The sequence below is a fragment of the Lotus japonicus genome, chromosome 3, assembly GCF_012489685.1.
Source record: "Lotus japonicus ecotype B-129 chromosome 3, LjGifu_v1.2".
NCBI lineage: Eukaryota > Viridiplantae > Streptophyta > Magnoliopsida > Fabales > Fabaceae > Lotus > Lotus japonicus.
In genome coordinates, this window is record NC_080043.1 from 97239508 (window position 1) to 97252813 (window position 13306).

The following is a 13306-nucleotide window of genomic DNA, read 5'->3' on the forward strand; positions in this document are numbered from 1 at the left end:
GGTTTTTAAGGATCAATGGATCATGTGGTGTCGGAGAATAGAATAGGATTCGATGCTGAACAAGTTAAATATCTTAATCGAAATGTAATATTGTCTATACTCAAAGTAATGGTTTGAGGTTGTTTTTCATCAATAGCCTAATCAAATTATGTACCGCACCATACTCATATTTAGGTCTAAGGATACTTTTATTAATCAATAATTTTTTTTCTTCCTTTTCACTTTTCTCTCAAGTAAAACAAACGGAAACAGAGAATATAAAAAATTACTTATTTTCTTACATTTTTTCATAATTTTCTTCAATAACCAAAGTACCAAAAGAAGGCTCAGGCAAACTTGGTATGCACCACGCATAGTGTGACTTGTTTTTTTTTTTGGTCAAACATAGTGTGACTTGTTAGTTTTACTAAATATTGGACTAGGCCCAATATGCTAATACGATCCAGATTCCAATTTCAAGCCTTATTGTTCATAGGAATTTAGGGGTTTTGTTTAGTGTTTTAGTATGCTAGCTACTTGTATTGTATCAGCATAAGTGAGCATTTTTGTCTTCTCACTCATTGTAATTTTAGTCTAGCTAATACAATTGTTGCTGGGTAATCTTTAGGTATTAATCCAAGCACCTTTGGAAAAAAAAAAACTATTTGGGGTTTACTTTTCATAGTAACAAAAGACATGTATGATTACTGTTTTAAAAAATAGTTTACAATTTTTAAACATATAAAAAAGAAAAAACTCATTTGTCATGAATAGAAAACATTTCTCAAATCAATTTTTGTTTTCAATTTTAAAACAAAAATTCCAAAACATGTCAGAAATTCCAAAACATGTCAGAAATGCTTCCTGTTTTAAATTTAAAGAAAAACACGTTTTAAAAGTTATTTTTAAAAATAGTTTTAGAATTCAGAAAAATAAAAAGAGAATCAAACAAGCCCTAAATTATCCATACATACTTCATGGGGATGTACGGATAATTGTAGACCACACATGCTATATTTTTTCTTAAAAGGAAAAAAAAATACTCTCTTGCATTGTGACACAGGGCATTACATTATACCTTGTGAAAATTTCACCCAAGCAAACTCATTGTCATTTGTCAAATAATTTTTTTGTCATATTTCTTAATTTACATTCAACACTGTTAAGCTAATTACTTGCAAATGCTTCCTTGAAAACCAATTTTCGATAAATTATCCAAACAATGTTAAGCCTATGAAATGAATGTCCCTAGTTTGATCAGAAATCTGCTACAAGGTGTTACTCATTTGCAAATCCCAGATACGATGATTTTCTTCCACATAAAGACACATCAAAACTTCACCACTATGACTCTAGTCAGATGTTCCATAATAGTTTACATATACAGAACCAAACTACATAAAACACAGTTGATAAAACTTTTGCACAACACTAGAATATGCTGATTTGAGAAAAACACCGGTACTCAATGATGGGTACCATCTCCATCATGCTCAACCTCCTCTGCATCCTCAAATCGTTGATCATTGATTTGAAGCTGCAACAAATTCAACTGAATATAAATAAAGGGAGTACAGAGAAAACAAATTATGCAAACTCAGTAATGAAACATGAGTTTCCCATCAATTCACAGATTTTCAATATAAGCCATAAAGGTGATAAATTGCTGATCTAGAACCAATCTTCAGACACCCCAATTTCAAAGGTACATCCAAGATAAGCAAGCACAAAACAATTTAAATTCCAGGCATGAATTCATTCAAAAATCACTAGTCACAAGAATTGTTAAGATTTGGGATATTGTGCATTGGCGGCACAAACATGGTAAATATCCACAAGCATAGTAAGTAGATAACCAAGAACATATGAAGTACAAGTATAGAATTTGCTTCAACTTCATTCGCTCTATATATTTGCAAGATAATAACTAGAGAAACTTGAGGTTGATGAAATTGGCAATTGTGACAAGCATCCTCCTTGTAAGCACTCCCTATGCCATACAGATTTATAGTTAAAGGAAGAACAGCATACCTCAAGCACAGTACGAGCAAGGTCATGATCTCCATTTGAATGACCAAGAGAGTTGGCAAGGTTGGGAGCAATATAGCCTTCCTCCTCTGAAAGAAAAAGTAGAGGTTAAACAACAATACAGCGACTAATAGGAAAGAAGGTAAAAGCTAACAGGCATCCACATATACCAGGTTGTTCATCATCTTCCATCTGATCAGCGCTGAAGATCCAATTATGTTGTTGACCTTCCTCCTCTAAAAAACAAGATATCCTCTAAAGGTAAACAACGGAGAAAGATGAAAATAAAAAAAGAGGGTAGGGTGTGTGGAAAAACAATACTGACCAGCAGCAGCAGCAGCAGCATTAGGTTCAGGATTAAGCTCAGCACAGTCGCAGAATGTTTGAAACAGAGAATCCACTGGAAAAGCAACAACACTTAAATGAATGAAATGGTACTAGAATGTGAATTGGGGAAAACATAAAGAATGAAGATAAGATATACATTGAGTGGGATCAGATGGAATGAGCCTCATCTCTCTGACCGTGGATAAATCCAAGGCATGATTATTTGATTCAGAATCAGAGTCGTTGGAATGAAGATCGTCTTCAGTTTCAATCTGGAGGAAAACAGAAACAGGAGGAGTAATCAGAATGAGAATATAATAAAAGGTAGTACTAGTAGTAGTAGTACTAACCTGGGTATATAGACATGGAAGAGGGTAGGCATCAGGGTCTCTGGAGACAGCATGGAGTGAAATAGAGAGAAAATCAACCGCAAATCCTTTAGTTTGGTCGAGATCACTGACCCAGATGACTTGCTTGGTAGTGACATAGAGAGTGCCGCTGCCGGGGGAGTGTGGAGGAAGATTGGAAAGGACTAAGTCGACACCGGGTTGCACACGCATCAACGATTCACCATTTTCAGTATCAATCAAATTCACAGGCTCTCCTCCGCTGCCGCTGCCGCTGCCGCTGCGGCTCACGTTAATTTCTCTCACCCCGTAAACCATTTCGAATCGCCTCTTCTCTTCTCTTCTGTCTAGGGTTTTGCAAACTCCAACTTCAAATTCAATCTCCGCTCCACCACCACCCCTAAATGCACCCCTCTTTTTATTTTAAGGTTCTTTTTTGGAGTATTTATTTTTTTTTTTGACTTAAATAAGTTTTAGGCCATTTAAAATGAGTTGGGTTTTGTCTTTCTGATGTACCAAAAAAACTGAGTTGGGTTTTATTACCCAGAGTTAAGTTTGTTCTTAAATCACTTGACCAAAGTTACATTTCAATCCCAACCATAAGTAAAATAATATAGTTTTACTTATTGTCTCAAGAGTTCTAGCAGCTTTGCCCAGAAGTTCAAAAAAAAGCTTTGCCCAGTATTAGTGGCATTTGAGTGTAATTTTTTATTAAAAGTTAATTTTTGGTTACATTATTAAAATTTAATTTACACGTGTATAATTAATAAGTAAGTTAAATTAAAAGTATCAATTTAAAAGCAAAATTATAAAATCTTTTAATCCTCATTTCAAAAACCTTAATCCCCATTTTCTTCTTTGCTCTCATTCTAGGCTCAACTAGTTTTGTCGAAGTTGTTGCAAGGGATGAAAATGATGGAACAAACTGCTCGTTTGCATTTATAGAAGTCACATTAACGTTTGCTAGAGCATCAAACCAAGAGAAGGATAAGGGGACGATACCATGGGGAAATGTTGATCAAATAAATGGTAGAGGGGGATATACAAATTAAAGGACATAAAATATAGAAAAGGGCAAATAAGGAAGATGGTGGAGAAAGGGAGATAGTTGCCCATGAAAAAAGTAGAGTCTGCATTGAAGAAGGGGATGGGGAGGGAGAATGGGATCTCCTACTTAGAAGATGGAAGAACCCTTATTAGAAAGAGAGAAAAACCCACCTAGACTTGGTAGGAAAGCCTTCCCTGAGCAAGAGCACCCTTAGCGGGGCTAAAACTTTTGAGGCACATTGATACTATTGGATAAGAGATTGCGTTAGGATTTTTAATAAACTTGTGATTTTGAAATTGTGCTTTGTAAATCATTGGCCTAAAGGTTGGGTTCATGATGCAAACAAAGTCTTGTGAAGCCATTTTTTATTTGCATTGTGTTTGAGATTTCATGTTTGCTTCTCATGAAGGATTGTGGCTTTTTTACGGTCTCTTATGAACTTAGTGAAGGTTGATCACAAACTCAAGCAATTCACGATCACTCCTTAAGTACGTATGCTTAATAAATTTATTTTGAAAGGGGTTGTCTAAATGAGTCATGATAAAGTTTGAGTTAAATAACTCATCATCCAATCACATTGGTGATAAATGAGTTGGAAATAAATTAATAAATAAAATATAGAAATTGCAACTCACTTATCTCAAATGTGATTGGATGATTGGTTATTTAACCCAAACTTTACCATGACTCATTTAGACATGAGATTGAAATCAAACCTTGCACTAAAATGCTCGCAGAGTGTGATATCATTTCTTTTGAATAGCTATAAATATAACAAGAAGGGAACTTCCACATTTTATTCCATTTGAAAGGCCATATTCTCGTGTAAGCATGCATTAAAAAAACCAACTATTATTGAGGAAAGTGTCCCTTTTTATTTTCAATAGCCACAATTGCTAAGTAAACATGGGTGGTCATCAATTGAGACATGATTTAGCCAATGTTTTCTCCTCAATGAGCTCTTGGGCCGTTTTATCCATCTTGTCCCTAGAGAACTGGTCTATCTTGAGCCCTGCCAATATTTCAAAGATATTATTATGTTGACCAAAAAAAAGGAATTATTATCAAATAAACCATGGCGTTGATAAAAAGTTCATTTTTTGTTCACATTAAAATAAAAAAAGTTATATTTCAAAATCATATTGGAAACATAGAAACAAATGATAATAAGCATAATTTTCTTGTGGTTGCTAATTACTTTATCATGGCAAACATAATAAAGAGTCAGTCAAAAATCATTTGCTAATTAAAAAAAGGCAGAAAGAAATTCAAATCCTACATAGTTATATAAGACAAAACAATGTACCTTGCACAATGTTCCATTCCCCTTTCTCACATGTAACCGGAAAAGAGTAAATGAGACCAGGTTGTATGCCATAAGATCCATCAGAACACACTCCCATTGAAACCCACGTTCCCTGAAGTAGATGCATATGCAACAAAAGGTAAACAAATATAAAGTGGTAGCACAAATTATGAGAAGGCAACACCTTTCAAATAATGAAATTCTACAGGAACAAAGAAAGAACCAACCTTAGGAGTACCTAGAACCCAATCACGTATATGATCACAAGCAGCACTTGCTGCTGATAATGCACTAGATAACTTCCTAGCTTTGATAATTGCAGCCCCACGTTGCTGAACAGTGGTGATGAACTCAGTGTTTAGCCTTGGATAAATGGAAAAAGAAATTAGATTACTTTCCTAACAAAGCAAGTTACGTATGCTTAGAATAGTTACATTATATAACAAACATTGTAAGGGACAGAACCAGGAAAAAATGAAGTAAGGGACTAAAAGTCAACATATAAATTAATCAAAATCATCAATGATTAATTGGGAGAGAATTTGGAGGTGATGAACATTTGAATAATCAATGACTAGGGTTTGAAATTGAGGTACCAATTGTGATCAGCAATTAAATCTCTGACAGGCTTCATCCCTCCACTTGTGGTGATAGTTGCATGGTTGACATCAGGATATTGAGTTGAAGAATGATTGCCCCAAATGATGACATTTTTTACATCACTGACATGAACATTTATCCTCTCTGAGATTTGGCCTAATGCTCTATTGTGATCAAGTCTAGTGAGACATGTGATATTTTTCGCTGGGATTGAAGGAGCAAATTCTTTCAGAATGAGAGCATTAGTGTTTGCTGGATTGGCAACCACTAGCACCTGCATTCAGCAAGAAATTAATGGAATTCAATAATATAAGAGGAGCAATTAGGTGATAGAGGACTATATAAGTAGCATAGTGAATCATATTCATGATGCTATGTCTTATTCAACATTAAAATTAGATTAGTAGTTTCTAACTTTACAATCTGCAGCAGCATGCTCCTCCAAGGCTGAAGCTTGAGCCTTGTAAATTGAAACATTCTTAGACATCACATCTTTTCTTTCCATTCCTTCCTTCCGTGGGAATCCACCCACCATAATGGCAATGTTGACATCTTTGCAAGCTTCAACAACATCAGTAGTAGCAACAACACCTATTGCATTTATATGCGCAAATGAAATATGAGATCTCAACAACAAAAAAGCATGTTTGGATCAGCTTCTGTTTCACTAGAATCAATTATGGCTCTCATAAACTACTCGTTAGAAGCTTTTCCTCAAAATTAATCCTGGCTCTAGAATCAATCTTAGAACGATTTCTAAACATGCACGTGATATAATAGTTATACTCATGTCAACATTAGTTTAAAAACATGCCTTTAAGAAGTGGGAAAGCAGCATCAGTTAGTTCCATCTTTACCCCTTTAAGGGCCTCTGCTGCTGGCTCAATATCAAGCATATGCAGAATTACAGGCTGATTTGGGCCTAACATCATTCCTCTTGCAATCATTGGAACGAGAGCATAACCAATTTGCCCTGTTTTTGAATCAAATCTAAATTTAATGAGGCATGCCGATGAAATTGGAAAATGTAATTCTTCAACCAAAGTATAATACACGAAAATTTCAATTATGTAATGAGATATTAGTCAAATTCTTATTTCTTGAAATTTAATATGGATAAAAAACAAATGAATGGTAAAATAAAACATGATGAACATTTCATTTGGTTAGCCAAAGCTAAAACAAGAACTCAATGAACATTTCATGCCTGCAGCACCGGTGACCAATACTGTGACCGGTTCCTTCTCTACTTTGAGAAGACCACACATGTATCTAATGATCTTCCAAAACAAAAATGCACAAAGCAAAACTACAAGAAGTTTTTTAAGGATCGTATGATCCACAATCTCCCAAGTAAACATTTTCATGTTCAGTTTTTGTTATGATGCAGAGGAAACAATATACTTCCTCATCTTTTTATACATGCAACTTCAATTTGAAATGAAAGAATCCATGCACATTCCTCAACAGCAAGGCAATCATGTACCAAAACCAAGTCCACAAGAAATGCAAGTCCAAGATAATCAATCACCTTAACAACAAAGAAAAGAACGTTTTTTGAAGGGTGGTCATCAAATACACTAGGATATTGGGAGAGAACTATGCAATCAATATTAGAATCTTTGTTCCTCATACTTTCTTAGATGACAAACTAATAATTAAGTGAAATAGTAAAATTAATATTTAGTAAATAAAATCATATTAGATTACTAACGGCGGATCACTTCCTTTTAAAAGGTTGCACTTTAGATTCTGGTTGCCGATGTGAGAGATTTATGGGTGATATATGGTTCTGAAACCATACCATAACCCGTGGTGGTGACCAAACTCCAATTCACAAAAAAAAAAAAATTTAAGTTAACTTTTTTCAAAAATGATTCATGAATCATGTCATATTGTAAACCATTCACGACACCTACATTTATGATAATTTCTAACCGTCAACGCATACTTTATCAAGGTTTTCCACACCTTGTGACGGTCTAAAACCCGCCACAAGATAAGATAGGTGTTTTTGACAGTATCAATGACAATCATGAACTTTCTATCACCAATTTCCTTTTTTACCAGCAGTACGGGGTCTGTGAGTAAAAATAAATATGCTTACTTACTTATTGTAATGGTGAAAGTACATAAATAAATACTTATATCCTAATTAATATCTGAAGCTAATGAAACCTCCGGCTCCACATTTGTTTGTTTGTCCTTTTATCTGTTTTTTTTTTGGGGTTTGGATTTAGCGGAGGAATCTGCTCCACTAAAAATACCGTGTTGGAAATATTTTAATTTTAATTTGTTGTTGGAGACTCCAATTATATGTGACAGCGAAAACAAAACAAGCTCATTGAATCGAAGTTGAGGATGCTCTGTCTGGGTGGTGCGGTGTCGTTTTACAGCGTGAAATGCTTTCAGCTGTACGATTCCCGTTACAGGGACAACAGATTCCTCCATCACCATGTAAACCACACACCCAGATGGCGGCGCTTCATGGCCATCGATTCCGAATCTTCTTTTGCACCCTCATCCTCCATTGATTCTGATGCCACCGCTGCTGCTGGGTATTCATTCTTTCTTTCGTTTCATATGTAATTATTATTATTATTATTATTATGTACCCTCTTGTCTTATTCTGTTAACTGCAGATTCTGCATCATTGAAGGCCCCGAAACGGTGCAAGATTTTGCTAAGATGGAGCTTCAAGAAATTCAGGACAACATTCGAAGTCGGAGGAACAAGATTTTTCTGCATATGGAAGAGGTAATATTCTATTCATATGGAAGAGGTAAAATCATCTTCATCTCATTTCAATTTCATTACCCTTTTGTAGGTGCGTAGGCTTAGGATACAACAAAGGATTAAAAATGCTGAACTTGGAATTTTTAATGAAGAGCAAGAAAATGAACTTCCAAATTTCCCATCATTCATTCCATTCTTGCCTCCTTTGGTAAGGAATTATCTTTATCTGCATCATGCATTTAATAACTGCTCATATTTATCTTGTTATTGTTATTCATGAGCATCAACAATTTACTTTTCACATATATTATTTGCAGACTTCAGCAAACCTCAAGCAGTATTATGCAACCTGTTTTTCTCTTATTGCCGGAATAATTCTTTTTGGTGGTCTCCTTGCACCCAGTGTAAGATTTTTTCAACCAAATTTCTATTTCTTTGTTGTTTGTTCCCTTTGCAATTTTCTTACTTGGAAGTCATTGACTGTGTTTACTTTTCTTGTCAAGATGAATCTAACCCTTTGAACTGGTGCGAGAAATGCAACCGTGACAAAGATTATTTACTTCCCCATTTATGCTAGTGCTGCAACTACTTAATTTAAGTCTCATATACCCTTTACTAGGTGCACATTAAGTAAAAATTCTTTAACCCAAAAAAACTGCCCTTAACTATATTCTTGGCAATTGTAATATTGCTGCTGATGATGCATAGGAAGTATTGCAAATTGATGTGTAAGGGACTTTCCTTAACTATATTTGTGTGTTTATGTATATTTTCTTTTTAATATGGCATGCTTAACCTAAAAAAAGGAGTTACTTGCATATACATGGGTGAAAGTTATGCTTAATATTTAAGAGAATTGGGATTTGATTTCAACATTTCCTTCTTTTATCCATCTTTTGTGGCATTTCGTAAACATATTCCTTTTAGTTTTTTCAACTTCCGGTCTTTCCGACTCCTCTCATCTTTGTTTCATTTTTCAGTTGGAACTTAAGCTTGGAATAGGAGGCACATCTTATGCAGATTTTATTCAAAATATGCATCTGCCTATGCAGTTGAGGTAGTGCCCATTTCCTGATTCGTTGTTGCCTATTTACGTAGTTCTTTTCAGTGGGAGCAATGGAAAAATTGTCTTCTAGTCCCAAAACTTCAGCTTTTATGAATAGAAGCTGCAAGTTATTTGGCTACATATGAATATTTGGATAGTGTCAGTTCATTCGTTGCTGAATTGAATACCAGTGCATTCTATTTATTGTTCCTTATCTTAACTAAATTTTGTTGGTTATTCTAGTGAGGTTGATCCCATCGTGGCATCATTCTCTGGAGGAGCAGTTGGGGTAATCTCTGCATTAATGGTTGTTGAGATAAACAATGTGAAACAGCAAGAGCAAAAAAGATGCAAATACTGTCTTGGCACTGGTAAGATTTCAAACCTCCTCTATTATCTTCATTTTACGCGTTGAACTTCTAATTGATGGAATTGAAGGGTCTTGTCATTTTTCTTCTCATGGCATTCTTTCCCCTTTTAATGCACATTATTACCAGTTTCTACTTCTAAGGAAGAGGTGGTGAAGCTTGTATGGGTTCTTGCATCATTCCAAACATATTCAAAGTGGAAAACTTCTACTATCTGTGATAACTTAGTTGTAAATGCAACTTGACATGCCGATTATACTTTTGTTATGTCAGGATATCTTGCATGTGCTCGCTGTTCAAGCACAGGCGCACTTGTTCTGATTGAACCAGTGTCCACAGTTAATGGTGGAGATCTGCCTCTATCACCACCAAAAACTGAGAGATGTTCAAATTGCTCTGGATCTGGCAAGGTTCGTTATTTAGAAGTATTGACTTCATTGTGTTAGCTTTGCACTAATAATATTAGAGGACTGCCATAATCTACATAAATAGAGCTTAATGCCTTGTTCATTGTATTTGTAATAACATCATAATTATTAACCAATGATGATACTAATAGCCAGTAAGGCAATAACCAGACCTAGACTAAGGGTGCGTTTAGGTGTTAAGCACTTATGACCATCCAAACGCGGTCAAATTTGGTATGTGTTTGTTTACCTGCTATGTCCACAACAAGTAGCAATAGTTGTTCGTAATTGTTTTTCATGCTCAATTCCTATTGCAGGTTATGTGTCCAACATGTCTTTGTACTGGAATGGCAATGGCAAGCGAACATGATCCACGAATTGATCCTTTTGATTAAAGGTTTAAATATGATAGATATCCTAAAGAGACAATTTGAAATGTATAATTTATGTGGTATAATTTTTCTGTGGCGAAGTAATGGAATTTATGTAAATATGTATAAATACGGAATATGAAAAAGAAAGCTGTTAAGAATAAGGGAGTTTCCCTTTATTTTTGAGAATTGAAATGGTGCAGCAAGAAACTACAAACACAGCTTTTTGTTTTAACAAACTAAAACAAAAATACGTCTGTTCTGTACTTTTTATATGATTACTTTGAGAAAAAATTGCTCAATGATTTAACTTTTGGGAGTAAAAATTGAGAATATCGTTTGATTATTCTTTGGCTTTTAAAACTCGTTTTGAATTATCATGTATTAGGTATTAACTAACAAAGAAACTGAGTTCAAATATAATCTATGAATGTTGAGAATAGTATTATTTATTTCCAATCATGAGTATCAGGACTAACTGCCGCTTCTCAGGACTTATGAGAATTGAGAATTTAAATTTGAAATGTTGAGACTTAAAATAGTTAGAAAGATGATTTTTCTTTTATCGAAGGATAGGAAGATAAATAAATGTTGAGACAGTGGTGTCTGCCATTTTAACTTGGGCCTTGGTTGTGTTAGCCAACAATTGGTCCATCTACTGATCCATTTACTCCATTGCTCTATCAACTTCTTCCTATTCAAGGCACACACATTTTTGACAAAAAAAAAGCCAACACATTCCTCTATCTGCCATGGAGAAAGAGTTTTTTTGGAACCTTGGTTGCTGTGGTCTCTTGCCTGCAACTGGCCACTGGTGCTTCAGTTATTATGATGGATCGGTCGAGCTTTGAAGTTGTCATTACTTGGTTGTTTGAATGGGAAGTGTGGAATCTTTTGTACAAAGCTGAACTGTGTTCACAGCAGCTGTCCCAACTAACTTCCCCTGATTCTTTAATTTCCCTCCTTGTCGTTTTTTTCACTCTACTTGTACCAGCTACCAGACCCGTGTTTTTTTTTTTGTCAATGGGTTCTGTAAACAAACGACAGGAGCAGTACAATTACAAGTATAATCAGAACACAGGACTCATTAAGAGTCCAAAAAAATAGGCGCAGACCCGTGCTTTGTATTGCTTGTTAGGCTCTTAATGGGTTTCTGTAGAAAAGGCCGGTTTGTACTTGGCTTCTAAGCCTTTGGGCTTGGCCCTTTATCAATGATGAAACATCAAATCTTTAACAAAATAAAATAACAGAGACTAATTTACATACTTTTATATGCGAGTGTATAAATTAGAGGTTACAAACATATTTAACCTTGGTTTTTTTTAGAACAGCACATATTTAATCTGGGGTTGTCTAAATGACTCATGATAAAGTTAGAGTTAAATAACCCATCATTCAATCACATTAAAGATAAGTGAGTTGAAATTTCTATATTTTATTTATTAAGGCCTAAATAACCTTTTGGTCCTTGAAATTGTAAAGGGAATCAAATTTAGTCCCTGTAAAATTTTTGCATCAAATTGGGTTCTTAAAATTGTTTTTTTAATCTAATTAAGTTCTTTTGCTCAATTTTGACCTGTCAACGGTCCAGTGGCAAGTCTAGTCACCCAAGAACAGCCACGTGAACTTTTTCACATCAATTTTAGTCCCTTGAAATATATTTGAATCAATTTTAGTCCTTGTTCTTCCACCTTCATCTTCTTCCTCTTCCACCTTCTTCCTCTTCCTCCATAACTCAAATCCCATAAATTAAAAAGGAAGAACAAAGTGAATATGATGAACTATAGTTTTTTTAGGGTTTTGAATTTCTGGGTTTAAGGATTTGAGTTATGGAGAAGAGGAAGAAGGTGGAAGAGGAAGGTGAAAAAACAGGGTCTAAAGTTGATTAAAATATTTTTTAAGGGACTAAAATTGATGTGAAAAAGTTCACATGACCATCCTTAGCTGACTAGGCTTGCCACTGGACCGTTGACCGGTCAAAATTGAGCAAAATGACTTAATTAGATTAAAAATAATATTTTAGGGACCCAATTTGATGCAAAAAATTTACAAGGACCAGGTTTGGTTCTCCTTTACAATTTCAAGGACCAAAAGAGTATTTAAGCCATTTATTAATTTATTTCCAACTCATTTATCTCAAATGTGATTGGGTATTTGGGTGATAGATTATTTAACCCTAACTTTATCATGGATCATTTAGACAACCCCATTTAATCTTGGTGGTTTGGTGCTATGTAGCTTAATTGTTGGTTTTGTTAGGGTAGATTTGACAGGGGAGGTGGATCATATGCAATGTGGATCATATGCTATGTAGCTTTTCTGTTTGGTTTCTATTTCCTCCTTTTGGAGATTCCCTTTTGACTTTAGAAAATTTGTACCTTTTTTCCTTCATTAGATTTTCTCAAATGAGTTTTTCCTAGTAAGGTTTTAATAAGACATTTTTTCTAAAGTCTTTCTCCAAGGAATGGCGGGTAGCATTAGCAGTAGAAGGATCTTATGCTTTTGTAAATGATGTTACATCTATAGCTGGCTTTCTTAATACTTCTACTTGTATTGGGTTGAAGTGCCCATTGTACTTCATTTCAATATATATATATATATATATATATATATATATATATATATATATATATATCTTTGCTTATCAAAACAAAAAAAACCTTGGTGCCCACTAGAGTAGACAACTTTTTGTTTACTCAACCGGTGCGCTTCAGGGGTAGATTTGACTTTTTATCAAGAGTATT

General features: G+C 34.7%; 3 protein-coding genes across 4 annotated transcripts; 1 reads left to right on the forward strand and 2 right to left on the reverse strand.

The window, feature by feature from the left end:
* Nucleotides 1-1231: 1231 nt before the first annotated feature.
* Nucleotides 1232-3106, reverse strand: LOC130747975 (chloride conductance regulatory protein ICln). The gene is made up of 6 exons (XM_057601049.1): nucleotides 2685-3106; nucleotides 2492-2606; nucleotides 2333-2407; nucleotides 2178-2243; nucleotides 2011-2096; nucleotides 1232-1516 (listed from the first exon to the last, which is right to left on the reverse strand). Exons 1-6 carry the CDS (start codon nucleotides 2997-2999, stop codon nucleotides 1445-1447), a joined length of 729 nt encoding a protein of 242 aa, XP_057457032.1. The 5' UTR covers nucleotides 3000-3106; the 3' UTR covers nucleotides 1232-1444.
* A 1340-nt stretch (nucleotides 3107-4446) lies between these two features.
* On the reverse strand, nucleotides 4447-7018 carry LOC130747974 (malate dehydrogenase, cytoplasmic-like). The gene is made up of 7 exons (XM_057601048.1): nucleotides 6843-7018; nucleotides 6450-6608; nucleotides 6051-6226; nucleotides 5632-5909; nucleotides 5263-5398; nucleotides 5036-5147; nucleotides 4447-4741 (listed from the first exon to the last, which is right to left on the reverse strand). Exons 1-7 carry the CDS (start codon nucleotides 7000-7002, stop codon nucleotides 4647-4649), a joined length of 1116 nt encoding a protein of 371 aa, XP_057457031.1. The 5' UTR covers nucleotides 7003-7018; the 3' UTR covers nucleotides 4447-4646.
* Nucleotides 7019-7828: 810 nt separating this feature from the next.
* Nucleotides 7829-10751, forward strand: LOC130747976 (protein ORANGE, chloroplastic-like). Of its 2 annotated transcripts, XM_057601051.1 has the most exons (8): nucleotides 7829-8193; nucleotides 8278-8392; nucleotides 8463-8579; nucleotides 8689-8775; nucleotides 9352-9428; nucleotides 9660-9787; nucleotides 10058-10194; nucleotides 10509-10751. In XM_057601051.1, the coding sequence occupies exons 1-8, from the start codon at nucleotides 7997-7999 to the stop codon at nucleotides 10584-10586; spliced, it is 936 nt and encodes a 311-aa protein (XP_057457034.1). In that variant the 5' UTR covers nucleotides 7829-7996; the 3' UTR covers nucleotides 10587-10751. The 2 variants fall into 2 exon arrangements, with proteins under 2 accessions (XP_057457034.1, XP_057457035.1); XM_057601052.1 differs by lacking the exon at nucleotides 8463-8579.
* The last annotated feature ends 2555 nt before the right edge of the window (nucleotides 10752-13306 follow it).

Excerpts from the sequence above, each read along its gene's own strand:
- LOC130747976 (XM_057601051.1), top strand. The coding sequence starts at position 7,997 with ATGCTCTGTCTGGGTGGTGCGGTGTCGTTTTACAGCGTGAAATGCTTT. Across the intron at positions 8,776-9,351 it reads GTGGTCTCCTTGCACCCAGT|TTGGAACTTAAGCTTGGAAT; the intron begins GTAAGATTTTTT and ends TTCATTTTTCAG. Across the intron at positions 10,195-10,508 it reads ATTGCTCTGGATCTGGCAAG|GTTATGTGTCCAACATGTCT; the intron begins GTTCGTTATTTA and ends TTCCTATTGCAG.
- LOC130747975 (XM_057601049.1), bottom strand. The coding sequence starts at position 2,999 with ATGGTTTACGGGGTGAGAGAAATTAACGTGAGCCGCAGCGGCAGCGGC. Across the intron at positions 2,097-2,177 it reads GGAAGATGATGAACAACCTG|AGGAGGAAGGCTATATTGCT; the intron begins GTATATGTGGAT and ends TTTTTCTTTCAG. Across the intron at positions 1,517-2,010 it reads TTGCTCGTACTGTGCTTGAG|CTTCAAATCAATGATCAACG; the intron begins GTATGCTGTTCT and ends AATTTGTTGCAG.
- LOC130747974 (XM_057601048.1), bottom strand. The coding sequence starts at position 7,002 with ATGAAAATGTTTACTTGGGAGATTGTGGATCATACGATCCTTAAAAAA. Across the intron at positions 6,227-6,449 it reads TGCTTTCCCACTTCTTAAAG|GTGTTGTTGCTACTACTGAT; the intron begins GCATGTTTTTAA and ends TAAATGCAATAG. Across the intron at positions 5,910-6,050 it reads ATGCTGCTGCAGATTGTAAA|GTGCTAGTGGTTGCCAATCC; the intron begins GTTAGAAACTAC and ends TGCTGAATGCAG.